This window comes from Monodelphis domestica, chromosome 1 (genome assembly GCF_027887165.1).
Source record: "Monodelphis domestica isolate mMonDom1 chromosome 1, mMonDom1.pri, whole genome shotgun sequence".
Classification (NCBI taxonomy): Eukaryota; Metazoa; Chordata; class Mammalia; order Didelphimorphia; family Didelphidae; genus Monodelphis; species Monodelphis domestica.
In genome coordinates this window covers 88830690-88846691 of record NC_077227.1, presented here as the reverse complement: position 1 = coordinate 88846691, position 16002 = coordinate 88830690, and the positions used below count along the sequence as shown (strand labels likewise).

General features: G+C 35.7%; 1 protein-coding gene across 2 annotated transcripts in view; it reads left to right on the top strand.

Moving 5' to 3' along the window:
* The window catches only part of BUB3 (BUB3 mitotic checkpoint protein), an 86554-nt gene extending 74099 nt beyond the window's left edge, over nt 1–12455 (top strand). For both annotated transcript variants that reach the window (XM_056802839.1, XM_056802850.1), the window contains exon 8: nt 8171–12455. In XM_056802839.1, coding sequence (XP_056658817.1) covers nt 8171–8204 — 34 coding nt within the window. In that variant the 3' untranslated portion in view covers nt 8205–12455. The remainder of the gene's footprint in view (nt 1–8170) is intronic.
* The last annotated feature ends 3547 nt before the right edge of the window (nt 12456–16002 follow it).

The following is a 16002-nucleotide window of genomic DNA, read 5'->3' as shown; positions in this document are numbered from 1 at the left end:
TCAGAGTGATAAAAAATAGGATGAAATCAGTGATTAAAGATGGGGTACTTTTTTATATTCAGAACAAATGTGAAGAAGGTACTATCAAAACCTTAGCATGAAGGGGAAAGCTATGGCAAAATTGAAGAAGAGAATACTGAGCTTTAGAACCACTCCCCCAAAATGATATCCTTAGAGAATAAAAAAGCATTACAATTGAGAAGTCTAAATTAACCTAAAAGCTCTCAGCAGGAGAGTCATCTAGATAAAAGGCAAACTGTCTTACAAATAGAACATGGGTCTCTAAACTTATCTCAGGGTTGAAAAAAAATGCTCCAGGTTCTTTAATAGAGCCAAATTTGACCCAATAGCTCCCAAGTATACTCTGACTTCAAGAGTCCCCTGGAGGTAAGTGCAAGGGGGAAGGGCCAATTTTTTAATTTTCAGAAAATTGCTGCTCCTCCAACTGTGAATGGCTGAAAGGCAGGCATAGAGCTAACATGGCCTCAGAGACAGGAAGCCTTCCTGGACAAGGACAACTGTATATCATTGACAAACTGGAACACTGAATAGTTTTATTATTGGGATCTGAACCTGAAATAGCCACAGAAGAGAAGCAGGTTTTTGGACCCACCAGTCTCAAAGAGAGTAGTAAATGCAGAATATGACCTGAGTTCAAAACTCATACTGCTACTTATTAAGTATGTTACTTTAGTCATATCCCACAATCTTTTTGTTTCTCATCTGTAAATTAAAGAAGTTTGATATGATGTTCTCTAAGGTCCTATCCAACTTGACATCTATGTTGATGCTGTGATGAAAAAAAGGTAAAGTTGACAGGAATCAAAATAATCAGTAGATATTTTGTTTAACTTCTAATATTATTAATTTCCTCATTCAAAAACAAATCATAGAATACTAGCCACTAAATAAACCACTCCTACTTATATAGATTTATATAGATTTAAAACTTATAAAGTTATTTCCATACAACAGCCCTATGGGGGAGATTGTACAAGTATAGGATTTTCTTCCTTATAGTTAAGAAAACTGAGACTTGTAGAGATTAAATGTCTTGCCTAGTCACACAACTAGTAATGTATCTAGGTTGGGATAGGAAACCAGAATTTCTGACTGCAAGTCTAACGTTATTTCACAGTACCACATATTAAGAAATTATGTGTAAGGACCCATCTTGGGGATCTGTGGAAATTACAAAGAAAAATACAGTCTTTGCCTTCATGTAGTTTCCAGTTGAGTAAGGAAGAAAAAAAAAACATACAGCTTACCCTGATACAAGATAGAATGTAAAAGAACAATGTGAGATGTAAGAAATGAAATGGGAATTCAGAAGAGGGAGAGACAACCTCTAGGTGGGTCAGGTCAAGGGGAGCCTTCATAACAAAGGGAAGGTCAAAGGATAGAGTGAACTTAGTCCCTTTTCATGTGTAATTTCAAATTGCAATATGGAATGGGCAGATTACTTTACAGCCACATCAGCAGAGCAACATTGACTTCAATAATGATTATTCCTCTCTTTTTAAAAAAATCTTTATTGCACAAAGTGAAGTAAAATCAGACTTTTCCAACCTTCTGAGCTTCCTCTGTAGTTTACCCTTAGAATCTGAGAAGAAATGTGAAGATTGAGGTTGGGGTGGGTGGGAGGAACAATTCAGAGAAAGAAAATAGGGCTATAAATGGTGACTAGGGAAAGGAAGAGTATGATAAGAAGGGTGAATGAAAGGTAGAACTATCAGCTAAGAAAGAAGTCTGGTCTATTAAAAATTCAGAGGCTTAAAGAATGAGAAGTTCAAGGTGTATAAAATCAGATATGTACCCTTGAAACCACCCCTTTAATAATTTTCTTGTGTTTTATCCCCATTTCCTCCAGAACCCTGTTTCTAGGATACTATGTCCATCACTGACCAAAAGGTAGAAGATGCAAGTGGTGGCAACTGTGATGATGAGAAAAGATAGGGTAATTTGGTGTGTATGGGACTGAAAATGTTGAGTAGGGATACAGAGAAGGCTGGAAGAGACTAAAAATGGTAGAAATTTCTCTACATGCCCTAGCAGTCCTTCAGATATGTCCCACAACCAAAAAGTTTGAGCAAGATTTCATGGGGACATAAATTTAGAGTTGGAAGAGACTGTAGAAACTATAGAGTCCAACTCCTTCATTTTTACAGGTAAAAAATTGAGGCATATAAAGGTTAAATGACTTGCCTGGAATCTAGTTAAGCATCTGGAGTGAGATTTGAACCTAGGGCTTTGTGATTCCAAGTCCAGTGCCTAATCCATTATCCCATGCTATTACTCAGGAATAATTTTAAAATAGGGTTAGGCTGATCTCATGACTTTTGTCTGTTTCTGAGTTCTAAGTCCTTGGATATACTAGGTCAAGAAACTCATGAAGAGAGCTCATCACACCATGTGCCTGGCAGATGTTCATTCCATATCCTTAGCAAGTGTTATCCTTGTCTGTTATACTATTAGCAAACTTCCAAGCTTAGCCAAGCTTCTAAGAGATGCTATTGTGGCAGTGACTGAGATAGTGGTGTAGTGAGAGCTAACATACAAAAGCCATATGTCACAGACACCATAGGAGAAAAAGAGCCTATAACAAGGTGAGGACCCTTATACCGTAGATTCAAATAGTGACTGCACTGTTATTCCCTCCTCCCCCATGCTCTTTCAGTGGTAGATGATGCACAAAGAAATCAGAGGAGTACAATTCCAAAAGAGGCTGGAGGCAAACAAAGGGGAGACATTTTCTGTTATTAAGACACAAAATCCTTACATTTAATTAAAACTTACCATGGCAACCACCAAAATACAGGGCAAGGAGGCTACAACTTCTGAGATAAAAAGCTCTCGTGAGGAGGGAGTCTCTACCACTAAGGGGCAATGTCAACTTTCTTTTCTTTTCATACCTTCAATTTTAAAAGAATTATCACTCTACTTCAATTTTTAAAAGGCTTGTCTTTATTGGGGCTTCGTGTCTAAAGTAAATATTAAAGTGCTAAGTTCTTATAGTCATATATTATAAATCAATTCTATATAAGTCTTATTTTTTCATTCTTTCTAGTTATGTTCTATGCCTAGAGATGTATTCCCAATTTCAGGCTAAGATAGTTTAAATAATGCCCTTTTCCAAGTTTTTGATATGAGATTTATCCTTAATTTGTGACTGTAACTGGGTAACTGAATTTTTTATAATGATGCCAATGGGGCCCAATTTGTAGGCTTAGTCTCTATCGTTATTTCTTGGGCACTTACTGTATTAGGATCTCAATCAAATCTTGCCATTGATCCCAAGGAGCACTAGGTAGGAGTATGGATGTGACTCAGGGGAAATTAGATGACATAGTAGATAGAACATTGGACTTGGAGTCAGGACAATTTAAATTTGAATTTTGCTTTATAGCCTTTTAACTGTGTGACTCTAGGCAAATCATTGAACCCCTCTTTGTTTTAGTTTCTCATCTCTAAAATGAGGGAGATATAACTCAGTTGACTCCAAATTCCCCTACAGCTATAAATCTATAGTCTTGTGAAACCTATCCTCATTCAAACCCAAGTCAAAGTATAGGTTTCACTGATGCTCAAATAGTGCCATCTAACAGAACATTCTTATTATTTCAAAGCTAAATCTGGTGAATGGAACCAAATAAAGAAGGCAGTTGAAAAAGGACTTTTATATTGCAAATGATTCATAACTTCATTGGTATAGATACTCCCTTCAGTGGGGTGCCAATCATATCATGGAATAAACCATTTTCGTGAGTTTCTGGGGCAAAAATATTGACTATCAAAAGTCAAATTTCTGTGATGAAGTTTTCCACATTTGGTTCCTAAAGTAGAGACATAATGTTTTGTTGCTGATGCCATACTTGAAATATTTCCACCTTGCTAAGTAAGACCTAGCAGAATTTGAGCTCTAATGATATAACCTCCAATAGTACCTCTATACCACAGTGAAAGCTTTGGAGCAGGACTTTATTTTAATTTATTTAAAACTCCTACCTTCTGTTTTAGAATTGATAGTAAATATTGGTTCCTATGAAGAAGGAGTGAAAAATGCTAGGCAATTGGGGCTAAGTGACTTGCCCAAAGTCACACAGCTAGAAAATATATGAGGCCAAATTTGAACCCAGGTCTCCAGGCCTGACTCTTCATCCACAGAGCCACCTAGGAGTTCTTGGAGCAATACCTTAGGGGAGGAATTGAATATTTTCTTCTCATCCCTTTTTAAGAAATTTTACTTTTTTATTTTGGACTTAAGCTCTAAATAAACAGACATTTCCATGTATATAGGAGAACAATAAAAGAGAATTGTACATGAAATTGCAGATATGTATGATGAAGCTTGCTTTTCTTTAAACATATATAATTTGACCTTTAGCTTTCAAAGCTGTTTTGTTTGTCTTTCTTTTGTTCTCTTTTCTGCATTAAAATGTGCCCCATTTCCTTTTTAAAATTGGTATCAAGTGCTACACCCTACCCCACTTTCATTTTCCTCTGTTGGCAAGTGAAAAAAAAATGAAAAATAGGAGTTGCAACAACTATTCATAGTCAAACAAAATAAGTTCCCACATTGGGTCTAAGAATATATAAATTTATGCCTTATTCTGCATTTTGATCCAGTCATCTAAACTGTCAAGAGATAAATAGCATGTTTTATTAATCCCCTGGGATCCTAGTTGATCAGAGTTCTGGAGTCTTTCAGATTTTTAAAAATAACATCTTATATAAATTGTACATTTGGTTCTACTTTCTTCATTTAGTTCATTGAAGTCTTCCTACCTATCTCTGAAGCCATTCATTTAATCATTTCTTAAGGTACAATAATATTCCATTTCATTCATATACTACAAATTTGTTCAATGCTTTCCAAAAAGATGGGATCTTCTTTGTCTTCAGGCACTGTTACTACAAAAAGAGCTGTTATACATATTGATCTCTTTGGGATATAGGTCTTTTAGCTGGGTCTTGGGGTATTCACAATTTGGTGACTTTTTAGACATAGTTGTCCAGAATGACCGGACCATTTCATTAGTTTACCTGTTTTTCCACAGGCATTCAAGCAATTCTTATTTTCCTTTTATTTGCTATCTTTGCCAATCACATGGATATGAGATGGACCATTAGAGTTGCTTTCAATTGCATTTCTCTGATTATTAGTGATTTAGAGCAGTTTTTCTTATGGATATTGCATGTTTAAAATTTTTCTTTGAAAACTATTTTTATAGGTTTTGATGATTTATCTACTGAGAAATATCTCTTGTTCTTTTTTATATTTAAACTAATTCCTTATAGATCTTTGATAGAAATCTTCATCAGAGAAACTTATTGCAAAAATTCCCTCCTCCCTAAATTTCCTTTTCCCTTCTAATTTTAACTTCTCTGTTCTATTTGTGCAAAAGCATTTTTCTTTTATGTAATCAAAACTGTCCATTTTAAATTCTGTAATCCTCTTTATCTCTTACTTGCTCATGAAGTCTTTTCCTATCCACAAATCCAAAAGGTACATTTGTTTGTAATTTTACCCTATATAGCCAAAATATATATCCACTTGGGGCTTATCTTGGTATACACTTTAAAATGCTGATCTATGCCTAATTTCTGCCAGACTACTTCTAAGTTTCCCAAGCAGTTTTTGCTCAAGAGTGAGTTCTTTCCCCAGTAACTGGGGTTATGAAGTTTATTAAATACTTTTTTTAGTACATTGTGTAACTAGTGTATTTCACTAGTTGTCTCATTTTAAAACCAATACCAAGTCATTTTTGATGATTCCTGCTTTGTAGTATGCAGTAATTTGAAATTTGGTACTGCTAGACCCCTATCTCATTTGAAATTAATTTCTAGAAATTTATTATTTTTTATAAATGCTAAGCAAATCCAGAGATGGCAATGTCAAAGAAGAGTTGTTTGTTATTTTGAGAGATACACATACTTCAGAGACATCATGTCTGATTATATTCTACTGCCCAAACTTGCTGGTTGACCATGCCTAAGTTGCTTAATCTTCCCGTGACTCAGTGTCACCATCTATAAGAAATAGACTTTTCCTTTGGCCTTCATTATGTGATATACACAAATTACCAGTTTCTGTTTGCCCACAAAACTCTATTCTTTTCTCATACTCAGGAGACCTAATAGTATCTCAAATTTCCTACTCCTGATGGCATGCAGTATAGTAAAAAACTGCCATATCAGAGGTGAAAAGTGTTAGCTGTGTCCAAAATACCCATTTGATGTTGATTTAGTAGGCCAGTAATTGTGAGGTAACATCCAGCTGCCTTATTACCCTAAATTAAATGCATATTAAAGACACTTAAAATTAAGTGTTACAGATGCTTCTTGGTTACATATGAGCTGTCACATGGCAAATAGGGTCAGGAGATGTGGGGGCTATTTATCCTTGGATTTTTCTGACAGTAGGCTACATGCACAGTCTTTGCCATAAAAGCCACAGATGTGACCAGCCTCTAGAGCGAGCTGATGCAGGGGACCGGCTAATTCTTCTTTTATGGTAATGAAAGACATTTTTCGATCCTGGGGAGAGATTGAACTTCAGTTCAAAAAGCTGATGCTCTGGTGCAACGATTAAGTAGGGCCTCTTCAGAGGCTGTAAATGAAGAGGGTTATATTTTAAGAGCCTGAGGTCCAAATGCATAATGATTTCTTAGGTCATTTAAACATCATGACTTTCCCTGAGGGTTTTTTTTTTTAATTTAAAAATTTCAAACCTCGCCCTGTCTAGGGCCAAGGTGGGTAAGAAGTCAGAAACTAGACCCAATTCAAAGGGAATTCTGACTCGGACTGTTCCTTCTTCTAAGTCTCTGAAAAGATAATTTAAAAATAAAGACAGCACTAACTCAGAGACATGACATGGCTATGTAATATCCTAGAATTTCAGAACAAAAGAGACCTTATAATACAGGAAATCCATCTTCTCCATTTTACAAAGGAGGAAACTGAGGCTAATAGAAAAGTAGTGATTTTGCCCAAGGTCACACAGCTAGTGGCTATGCCAGAGTGGGAGTTTTATTCCTTCTTGGAAAGTAGGATGTTCTTTCTCCGTGTCTTCCTCTTCCCAAATGCATTGTACCCTCTCAATTTATCTTCTCACTGCCTTTCTGAAGGTAACATCAGAGCTGTTACTGAGCTGTAAGGCCAGGCAGCTACACTGAACAAAGACTGAATATTGGCTACAAAGAGGTTTCTCAACAAAGTGCTAAGATGTTGCAGATAATTGTCTGTAAGTCTACTACATGCCTGGACAGATGGAGGCAGCTGTGCTAGAGGGGAAAGGAAAAGAGTAGGAGTTAGGTGATCTGAATGTTATTTCCAGCCAAGGCAGGAAGCTTCCACTGACCTTCATGGGCCAGGTCCCCAGAGGGCAGTAGGCTAGGACAGAGTAGTAGCCTCCCCTCTGATTTCTAGAAGTACTCTGAGGGTTGGGATTTCAGAATCTGTGTAACTCTGTGCCCCTCCTGTTAAGCTCATCAACAGTCAACCAGTTGACATTGACTTGTTTTTACAAAAGGGAAAACAATATGGTCTGGGTGATTCTGCATTATTTCAGATTGTTTTTTTGGGCAGTGAAGTGATGCAGTACATATAGAGTGCCTGGCCTGGAGTCAGGAAGACTCATTTTCGAGTTCAAATCTGGCCTCAGACACTTACTAGCTGTGTGACTGGGCAAATCATTTAACTATGTTTGCTTCAGTTCCTAATCTAAAATGAATTGGAGAAGGAAATGGCAAACCGAGCCAGTATCTCTGCCAAGAAAATCCCAAATGGAGTTGCAAAGAGTCAGACACACCTGAAATATGGGAACAACGAAATTGACTGAGAATCTCCAGTTACAAAATGTTCCTCTCAATTTGGGGCACACTCTCTTTGTTCACACAAAGTAACTGGGGATTCTAGGCTCAAGCTTGAAATAAAATGTTAGTGAGGTGCATCTGTAGAGATTATGTATAGCCAAGGGGGTATTTCTTTACTCCTTTTTAGTGGAAGTTTTTTCCTCCCTTTTTGCAGAAATTTCCCTTAAGGTAATCTTTGGTGGGTTTTGAGGACCAACGTCTTTCTGAAGTCTGTGATAGCATGCGTTTCTCTTTATGATAAGGGAGTCACAATCCCATCCTCAGGTGATTGATTGTCTTGTCATATCTATCCACAGGCATTTCCTCTCTCATCAGATACTACCATTCTAATGGTCACTGCTATCTTGCTCCAGTGGACTTTGCTACTGACTGGTTGCCAGTGAGACCTCAGATGGCTTTGATGGATCCTTTGAACTCATGTGGTTACCTGGGCTCTTTTATCTCAGCATACTGCCTTCATCTGAGATCAAGAAAGAGTGAACACAAAAGAAACACAAGTTCTCTGTATTCTGGGACACACAGAAGCCAGGTGGGAAATAAGTCAGCTGCTTCTCTTTCATCCAGTTGATCAGGACATGCCTTATCCTCACTTCCCGGAAGGAAAAGAGACCTAGAAATTGTCAACATGTAAATGAAGTTTAAACTTAGCTCTTCCTCAGTTCCTTTCAGTTCTGTAGTCAGTTAGAAAACTTATCATCATGCAGAACTACTCAGTTAGTCATGTTTGACTGGAACAAGACCTCTAAAGTTTCATATGTTGGATTAGAACTAGGCATGGAATATCTGCACATACTTTGCCTACCCTACTAAAAAGGACAAATCTGAGCATACCCTAAGGACCAGGTCCTCAGTGGCTAGTCTCTCTACTAAAAAAAGTATAAATTTGCAGGTAGTCTAATTTCATTGAATAGAAAGGAAAGAGAGATATGGTAAGAGATCTTAACAATGATCAATAAAAATACCCTTCCTGTTATTCACAAGATGTGACCAGTAGAGAACTAATTCTTTTTTTAAATAAAATTTTATTGATATGTTAGTTCTACATTGTCAAAATTAACCCTGTACTCTCCCAGAGAGCCATTCCATATTAAAAAAAAATTTTTTTAAAGAGGAAAAGCATGCAAAGTTGATAAATATATCACTAAAAAAATGTGATAACATGCACCATGTTGTGCATTTGTTGGTCACCTCCTCTGCTCTTTAAAAGGGATTAGGAAAGTATCTTTTCTTTGGAGCCTACCCTGTGTTCTTTGTAATTTTACAGTATTTATTTTCAATTGTTTTGAGGTTCTTTTTCATTTACATTGTATTAACCATAGTGTATATTGTTTTCTTGGCTCTCATTGTTTCACTTTGCATTAGTTTATATACATGTTTCATAATTCTACAGTATAGTAATATTCTCTTATATTCATGAACCATAATTTGTTTACCACCTCTTAGTTGGTGGTTGCTACTTAGTTTTTTTGATATTGTAAAAAAGTGCTGTTATAAACATTTTTGTTTCTATGAGGTCTTTTAAAAATTGTTATTAATAACCTCCTTGGTGATTACTAAGCAGTGAAATCTTTGTGTCGAAGGTATTGACATTTTAGCTACTTTATTTGCATAAATCCAACTTACTTTCCCAAATTATTATACTTATTCATAACTCTACCAACAATGTATTAGTATGTCTCTCTTCCTGCAACCCTTCCCACACCTGATTTTCATTTTTATCATCTTTTACAACTTTCCTGGGCATAAAATGAAAGAGGAGGATTGTTTTGTTTTGTGTTTATTTTATTAGTAGTAATTTGGAGCATTTAAAAATATTTGCTAATAATTTTGAAAATTGTTCATTCATATCCTTTGACCACTTTTCGGGAATGACTTTTGGGCATATATTTCTGTTAGATGTCTATATATCTTGGACACTAAATCCTTATCTGTTAAATTTGATGCAAAGATTATTTTTCTCCCTTCTACCACTTCCAATCTTGGTTTAGATATATTAATTTGTTTCTGTAAAAGCCTTTCAATTTCTGTTTTATCTTTTAAAATGATCTGTTTTATCTTTTGCAATTGCCTCTATCTCTTGTTTGGTTAAAATACATTTCTTGGGTAGACAAGCCAACATAGTTCAGGAAGTAGGAAGAAGTAGTGGTTAAACTCCCCCACCCCTTCCCCACTACTCACTCCAACACATTTGAATAGAAACTATACAATACCAGCTTTCTAGCCCAGGTTCACAAAGTTTGCATGCAGGTGAGTGATGAGGGAAGGAGCCATATAATAGGGGTGGGCTGATATCATATATTTGGCCTCTGAGTCAGGGCAGTGGTACAGAGATGCCCAGAGCTAAACCCAGATACAGCACCATCCCAAGCTAATAGCAAGGGGTAGCCAGCCTCTCATATGGTGGTCAGAACTTCAAATTAGTTCATCCCAGAGCAAATCAAGGAATCCACCTCTACCCAACCCAGCAGTCAGGATGGGCAGTACAGACTCGGCCTTCCTGGTAGACACCCAGAAGAAGCTGATTACTCAGTCCTAGATCAACAATAAAATCAACAGTAAAAGGCCTCCCAAAGGAAGCCTTGTATTCCCAGGAGCACTGACTCAGCCCTAACCTAGACTTCGCATAGATCAGTGCTCAGAGTAGGTCTTGGACTCAATTTCCTTTGCACAGGAAAGCAGTGCAAAGTTGTCTCCCATGGTCATCAGATCACTGTCTCAGTCATACACACACACAAAATCTCCCAGTTTATCTACCAAATTTGGAAGTGACTGGAAGAATGACCTAAATAAAAAACAATAACACAAAAGAACTTATATGAGGCCAGGGTTACCCAGGACACAAATTCAGAAGAGAGTATAACTCCAAAACACCCATGAGCAAAGCCTCAAAGAAAAACAGAACTTACTCAGAAGATCAATTAGATTTCCTAGAAAAAAATAATGCAAGATTTTAAAATAGAAGAAAGAACTAGGGGAAATGACAGCTATGGAGGAGAGACTTGGAAAGGGAATTAACAAGAAATACAAAATCTTACCCAAGTAATACACTTCCTAAAAATTAGACTTGCCCTAAACAGATATTAAGGAATTCATGACAATTTTGTTGTTCAGTCATTTCAGTTGTATCCAACTCTTTGTGACTCCATTTGGAGTTTTCTTGGCAAAGATAGTGAAGTAGTTTACAATTTCCTTCTCCAGCTGATTTTACAGAAGGAAACTGAGGCAAGCAGGGTTAAGTGATTTGACCAGTGTCACCCAGCTAGTAAGTACAGGCTAGATTTGATCTCAGGAAAATAAATCTTCCTGACTCTAGGCTTGGTACTCCCTCCACTGTCCACCTAGTTATCACACAAGACAATAATAAATAAATACTAAAGCAAAGTCAAAAGATTAAAAAAAAGGGAAAATGTAAGATACATTATATCAAAAATAACTGACATGGAAACCATTAAGGAGGAAAAAAAACCCAGTAAAAATCATTGGGCTACCTCAAAACCAATGACCAAAAAGTTAGCCTAGATATAACATTTCTAGAATCATGAAAAAAAAAATGACCCAGATCTCTTAGAACCAGTGATCAAAATAAAAATGGAAAGTACTCACTGATCACCTCTTTTTTTTTTTAAATTTTTAAACTGTTACCTTCTGTTTTGGAGTCCATACTGTGTATTGGCTCCAAGGCAGAAGAGTGGTAAGGGTTAGGCAATGGGGGTTAAGTGACTTGCCCAGGGTCACACAGCTGGGAAGTGTTTGAGACCAGATTTGAACTGATCACCTCTTAAAAGAAACCCAAAATGAAAACTCCAAGGAACATTATAGTTAAAATGCAGAGCTGAGCTTTCAGGTCAAGTTAAAAAAATACTTTAAACTGCCAGAATTCAATCACCACAAAGCCAAAGTTAAGATCACATAAAGTTGAGAAGCTATCATGACGAAGGAGAGAACAGTTATAGGCTAGCAATCAAGAATAACTTCTGCATTTGTATTGAAATAGAGGATTTCTAAGCATTCCTGGTGAAAAGACCAAAACTTAGTAGAAACCATGAAATAAAAATTCAGAAGCAAAGAGAAAAATAGAAAGTTCTAAAGATAAATGATTAATTGGAAATGGTTTTATAATGATAAAGTGTTTGCATTCTACTGGGGAAAGTAGGATAATACAAGTATCCCTAAAAACCATGTTTTCAGCAGAAGTCATAGAGGGAATCAAATAAGTGGGGGACCTGGGAAGGTTTGTTATAATTTGAAAAATTATAGGAATATAAATATAAATTATATTTAAAGGAGAAAGGGAACAAAAAAGTACAGTATAAAAAAATGGAGGAACTAGGGGATTTATCTCACAACAGCTTGAATGTAAATAGAAGTCTATACAAATTAGGAAGAAATAGGAAGAGAGGGTACCATTTGAACATCACTTTGAATAAGTTGAGTGAAGTGAATAGAAAGAGAATAATTTATACTATAACAACATTGTTAAAATGAACAGTTTTTTAAAAACTTAAGAACTCTAATTAGTGTAATGATCAACCATTTTTTCATAGAATGGCCAAGTTAGAATAATACACATATCCTGAAAAAGAGGTGATGAACTAAATGTGCAGAGTGAGATATATTCTTGGACATGACCAAAGTGAGAATGTATTTTGTTTTTGTTGCAAAGGTTTGTTTTTCTTTTTTTCTAGGATGGGGTGGGGGAAGGAAAGAAGTGGTAGAGGTAGATACTTCTTAGTAAAATAAATAAAATTTAATAAAACAAAACTAAAAAATATATCCAATTATTTTTGTAAAGAAGATAAGTTCTTTATAATTCACTAGTATTCTAAGAGGAGGGTTTTTGGGATAACACCAAAAATAATAGCACATATACATAATTTATAATTTACATGGTTACCAAGCATTTCCACATTATTTTATTTGAGCCTTACATTATCTCCCTGAGGTAGGTAGTGCTATTATCATAATTTTCTAGATGAAATTAAGGCTATGTGTGATTTCTCATGGTCATACATCTAATTATAAGCAGCATAAGTACAGATGAAAATAACCTGTGTTCAAATCCTAGTTTTATTGCTTATTGCTTTTGTAACCTTGGGTAAATCATAATGCCATTAGGAAAACTCAGTTTTTTCACCTATAAAACAAAGGAATTGGGCCAAGGGTATTCTTGTAAATGTTTAACAACTTTCTCTCAAAGAAAATTTTTCTTTTAGTTAAAGAGTTTATTTAGGTAAAGGGATTAGTAACCTTTTTCCCCCCCTAACTTTAATTTCAGAATCATTCACCATAGTTGGGCTGCAAAGAATGAATTGTATATAAACAATAAATAAAAAATGAACTGCAGTGTCCAAAGGCTTCAAAACATTAGAGAAGCAATTCTCTAGATTCATAAACAAAAACAAGAAAAGAAAGTAAAAAGTTAAAGAAGTCACACGATATAAGATAGTAGTTCCATATAACTGTCAAGTTTTAACTTTCAGAAATTGATACTCAATTCAGTTTGCCTTATTCTTGGAAGCCATGACATACTTCAAATTTAACATTATTAACATTTTCCCCAACATTTTCTTGAGTCTAGAAATGAACAAAACAATAAATGAACTCTAATTTATAACATTGGCTGATTTGGGGGCTGTAAATCCTCAGGCTATAAATTTAACAATCAGCTCTATGCATTTGAGCTGACTCCACCACAATCCTAGGTTGTACTAGATGAATTTTAAGATCAACTTCCTTCTCTCTTAGGTTGATTTGTCTCTGCATCTCTATTTGTCCTATATGTGTACTTCTCCTCTCAGCTGGACACATTTGGTCTGCTAGCTCCAGTGATATGTTTCAGGGGTGGTGGTGGAAAGATGAACTTTACCACCTGGTTACAGACTCCTGAGTCTGGTTGCTGTATGAATTGCTTATTTTATATAAAGACCAAAAGGGCTTGACTGATTCTCGCAACCAATCACAAGATATTTCCTGTATGGTATCAGTTGCCTCCATCAAATGGCTAAAACCCTACCTGTTAAAGCATTTGTAATAAGATTGTATAAAATCCTTGTATTTTGTGATTATATTCTGAGCCTTCTGTAATTACATTAATCTGAACCTGGAGGGAAATGTCTTCTTTTAGATGAAACTTTGACATTTCTTTGTATTGTTAATATTTGTTTTTTTCTTAATATACATACTTTTTTGTCTTTGTATACCACACTTTGTTCAACTATTCCCTTATTACTAGATATGAGATGGTCTAGTTTTATATTTTTACTGTTATGAAAAATGTTTTTTCCATTCAAAATAAAATTTTAAAAACAACAAAAAAAGATCCCTTCCCCGTCCCACTGCTTCCCTTCTCCATTAGTAACTTTCTTGGGATATAGATGTACTACTGATATCTCTGGGTCAATGGTTTTGTGCCACATTACTTTTCAAAAAGACCAGAAGAATTCACAGTTCTGACAGCAGTATAATAGGGGCCATATCTCTCCATGGCCCTGCCACATAACTGCCAGTTATCAAAGCCAATAAATTTCTTATCTCTAGAAAGTATAATTCATAGAAATCAAATGGATTACCCAATTCATAGTTTTGTAACAAGAGAATTAAAATCAGGACATGATGCAAACATTTCAAGCCATAAGAAAAATTTAAAACTATGTTGATAGTCATGCTTAGCCAGAGTTCTTGGACAGTAAATTTTTTTTTTTTAAATATATTTTATTTGATCATTTCCAAGCATTATTCGTTAAAGACATAGATCATTTTCTTTTCCTCCCCCCCACCCCCCATAGCCGACGCGTAAGTCCACTGGGCATTAGATGTTTTCTTGATTTGAACCCATTGCTTTGTTGTTAGTATTTGCATTAGAGTGTTCATTTAAAGTCTATCCTCTGTCATGCCCCCTCAACCTCTGTATTCAGGCAGTTGCTTTTTCTCGGTGTTTCCACTCCCATAGTTTATCCTTTGCTTATGAATGGTGTTTTTTTTTCTCCTGGATCCCTGAAAGTTGTTCAGGGACATTACACAGCCCCTGATGTAGAAGTTGGACAGTAAATTTAAACAGGCTTTTAGACCAAAAATTATAAAATGCTATTGCCACAAAATTTCCTTGAATCTCTGTAGGAATTAATGGAGGGAAGTAGGACAAGAAAGCCTTAAAGAAAATTCCCAAAAGGAAGTTATTGTCAAACAAACTCATTATTGATATTATGGACATGAAGTTTGACAAGCTCAGTTGCAACTGAGAAGCATGATAGGTAAGTAAATATTCAATATTTGTTGCTTTATGAGAATATATTTTAGGTCAGAATGGAGTTATCTTCCTTTACTTTTGAGCTTTCTAACCTTAGTAGATCATTGGCATTATGTCTTCAAGAAAGAATGTAATTCATTAATACATCCAATAAACATTTGTGGTTAATGTTTGTTAAAATCATAAGCAGAAGAAAAATTACTTATTAAAGACAAAAACTTAGAAAAACATGCACTTTAATCACGGAGAGATGAAAAGGAAAGCCTTGTTTTTACTCTCAAGGAGATTGTAATCTAGTACATGGAGAAAGGCTATGTACACACACAAATATAGTACAAATTAGAATATAAATATATGAGAAAGCATTGATTGTTAAAATCATTTGGGGTGGGGTATAGCTAATAGGCTAGAATTCCAAATATTTTAAATTTAGTTTGCATTCTTTTCACTTGTTGAGGAGGTTGAATTGGTTAATAGAAACCATTCTAAGGAGTGTGTACTCATAGCTCCTATGGAAACTTCCATTGCCTTCAGGGACAGTGTGACTTGGTATTTGGGTATGTTGAGTGTGAATTCCCTAGATTCTTCTGACAAGATAATGACCCAGTGCTGAAATAGGTTAATATAACATGGTAAACCTGAGTGGCTCTTGATCCTACTACCTATTGTGATAGCTACAGGAGCAGGGTGTTATATCAGTTAAAAGAAAAGACAGCTTATTGGATGGCTCTTCTTTCTTTCAACCCTAGGTGACCTCATATAACAATCCAAGCCTTCCAATAAGGGTTGAGGAAGAGCTACTTCACACATCATGGTGACCTTGCCCATGTGGTAGCTAGTACAAGGGGATGCTACTAGGCAAGCTTGCATCTGGGTCCTTGG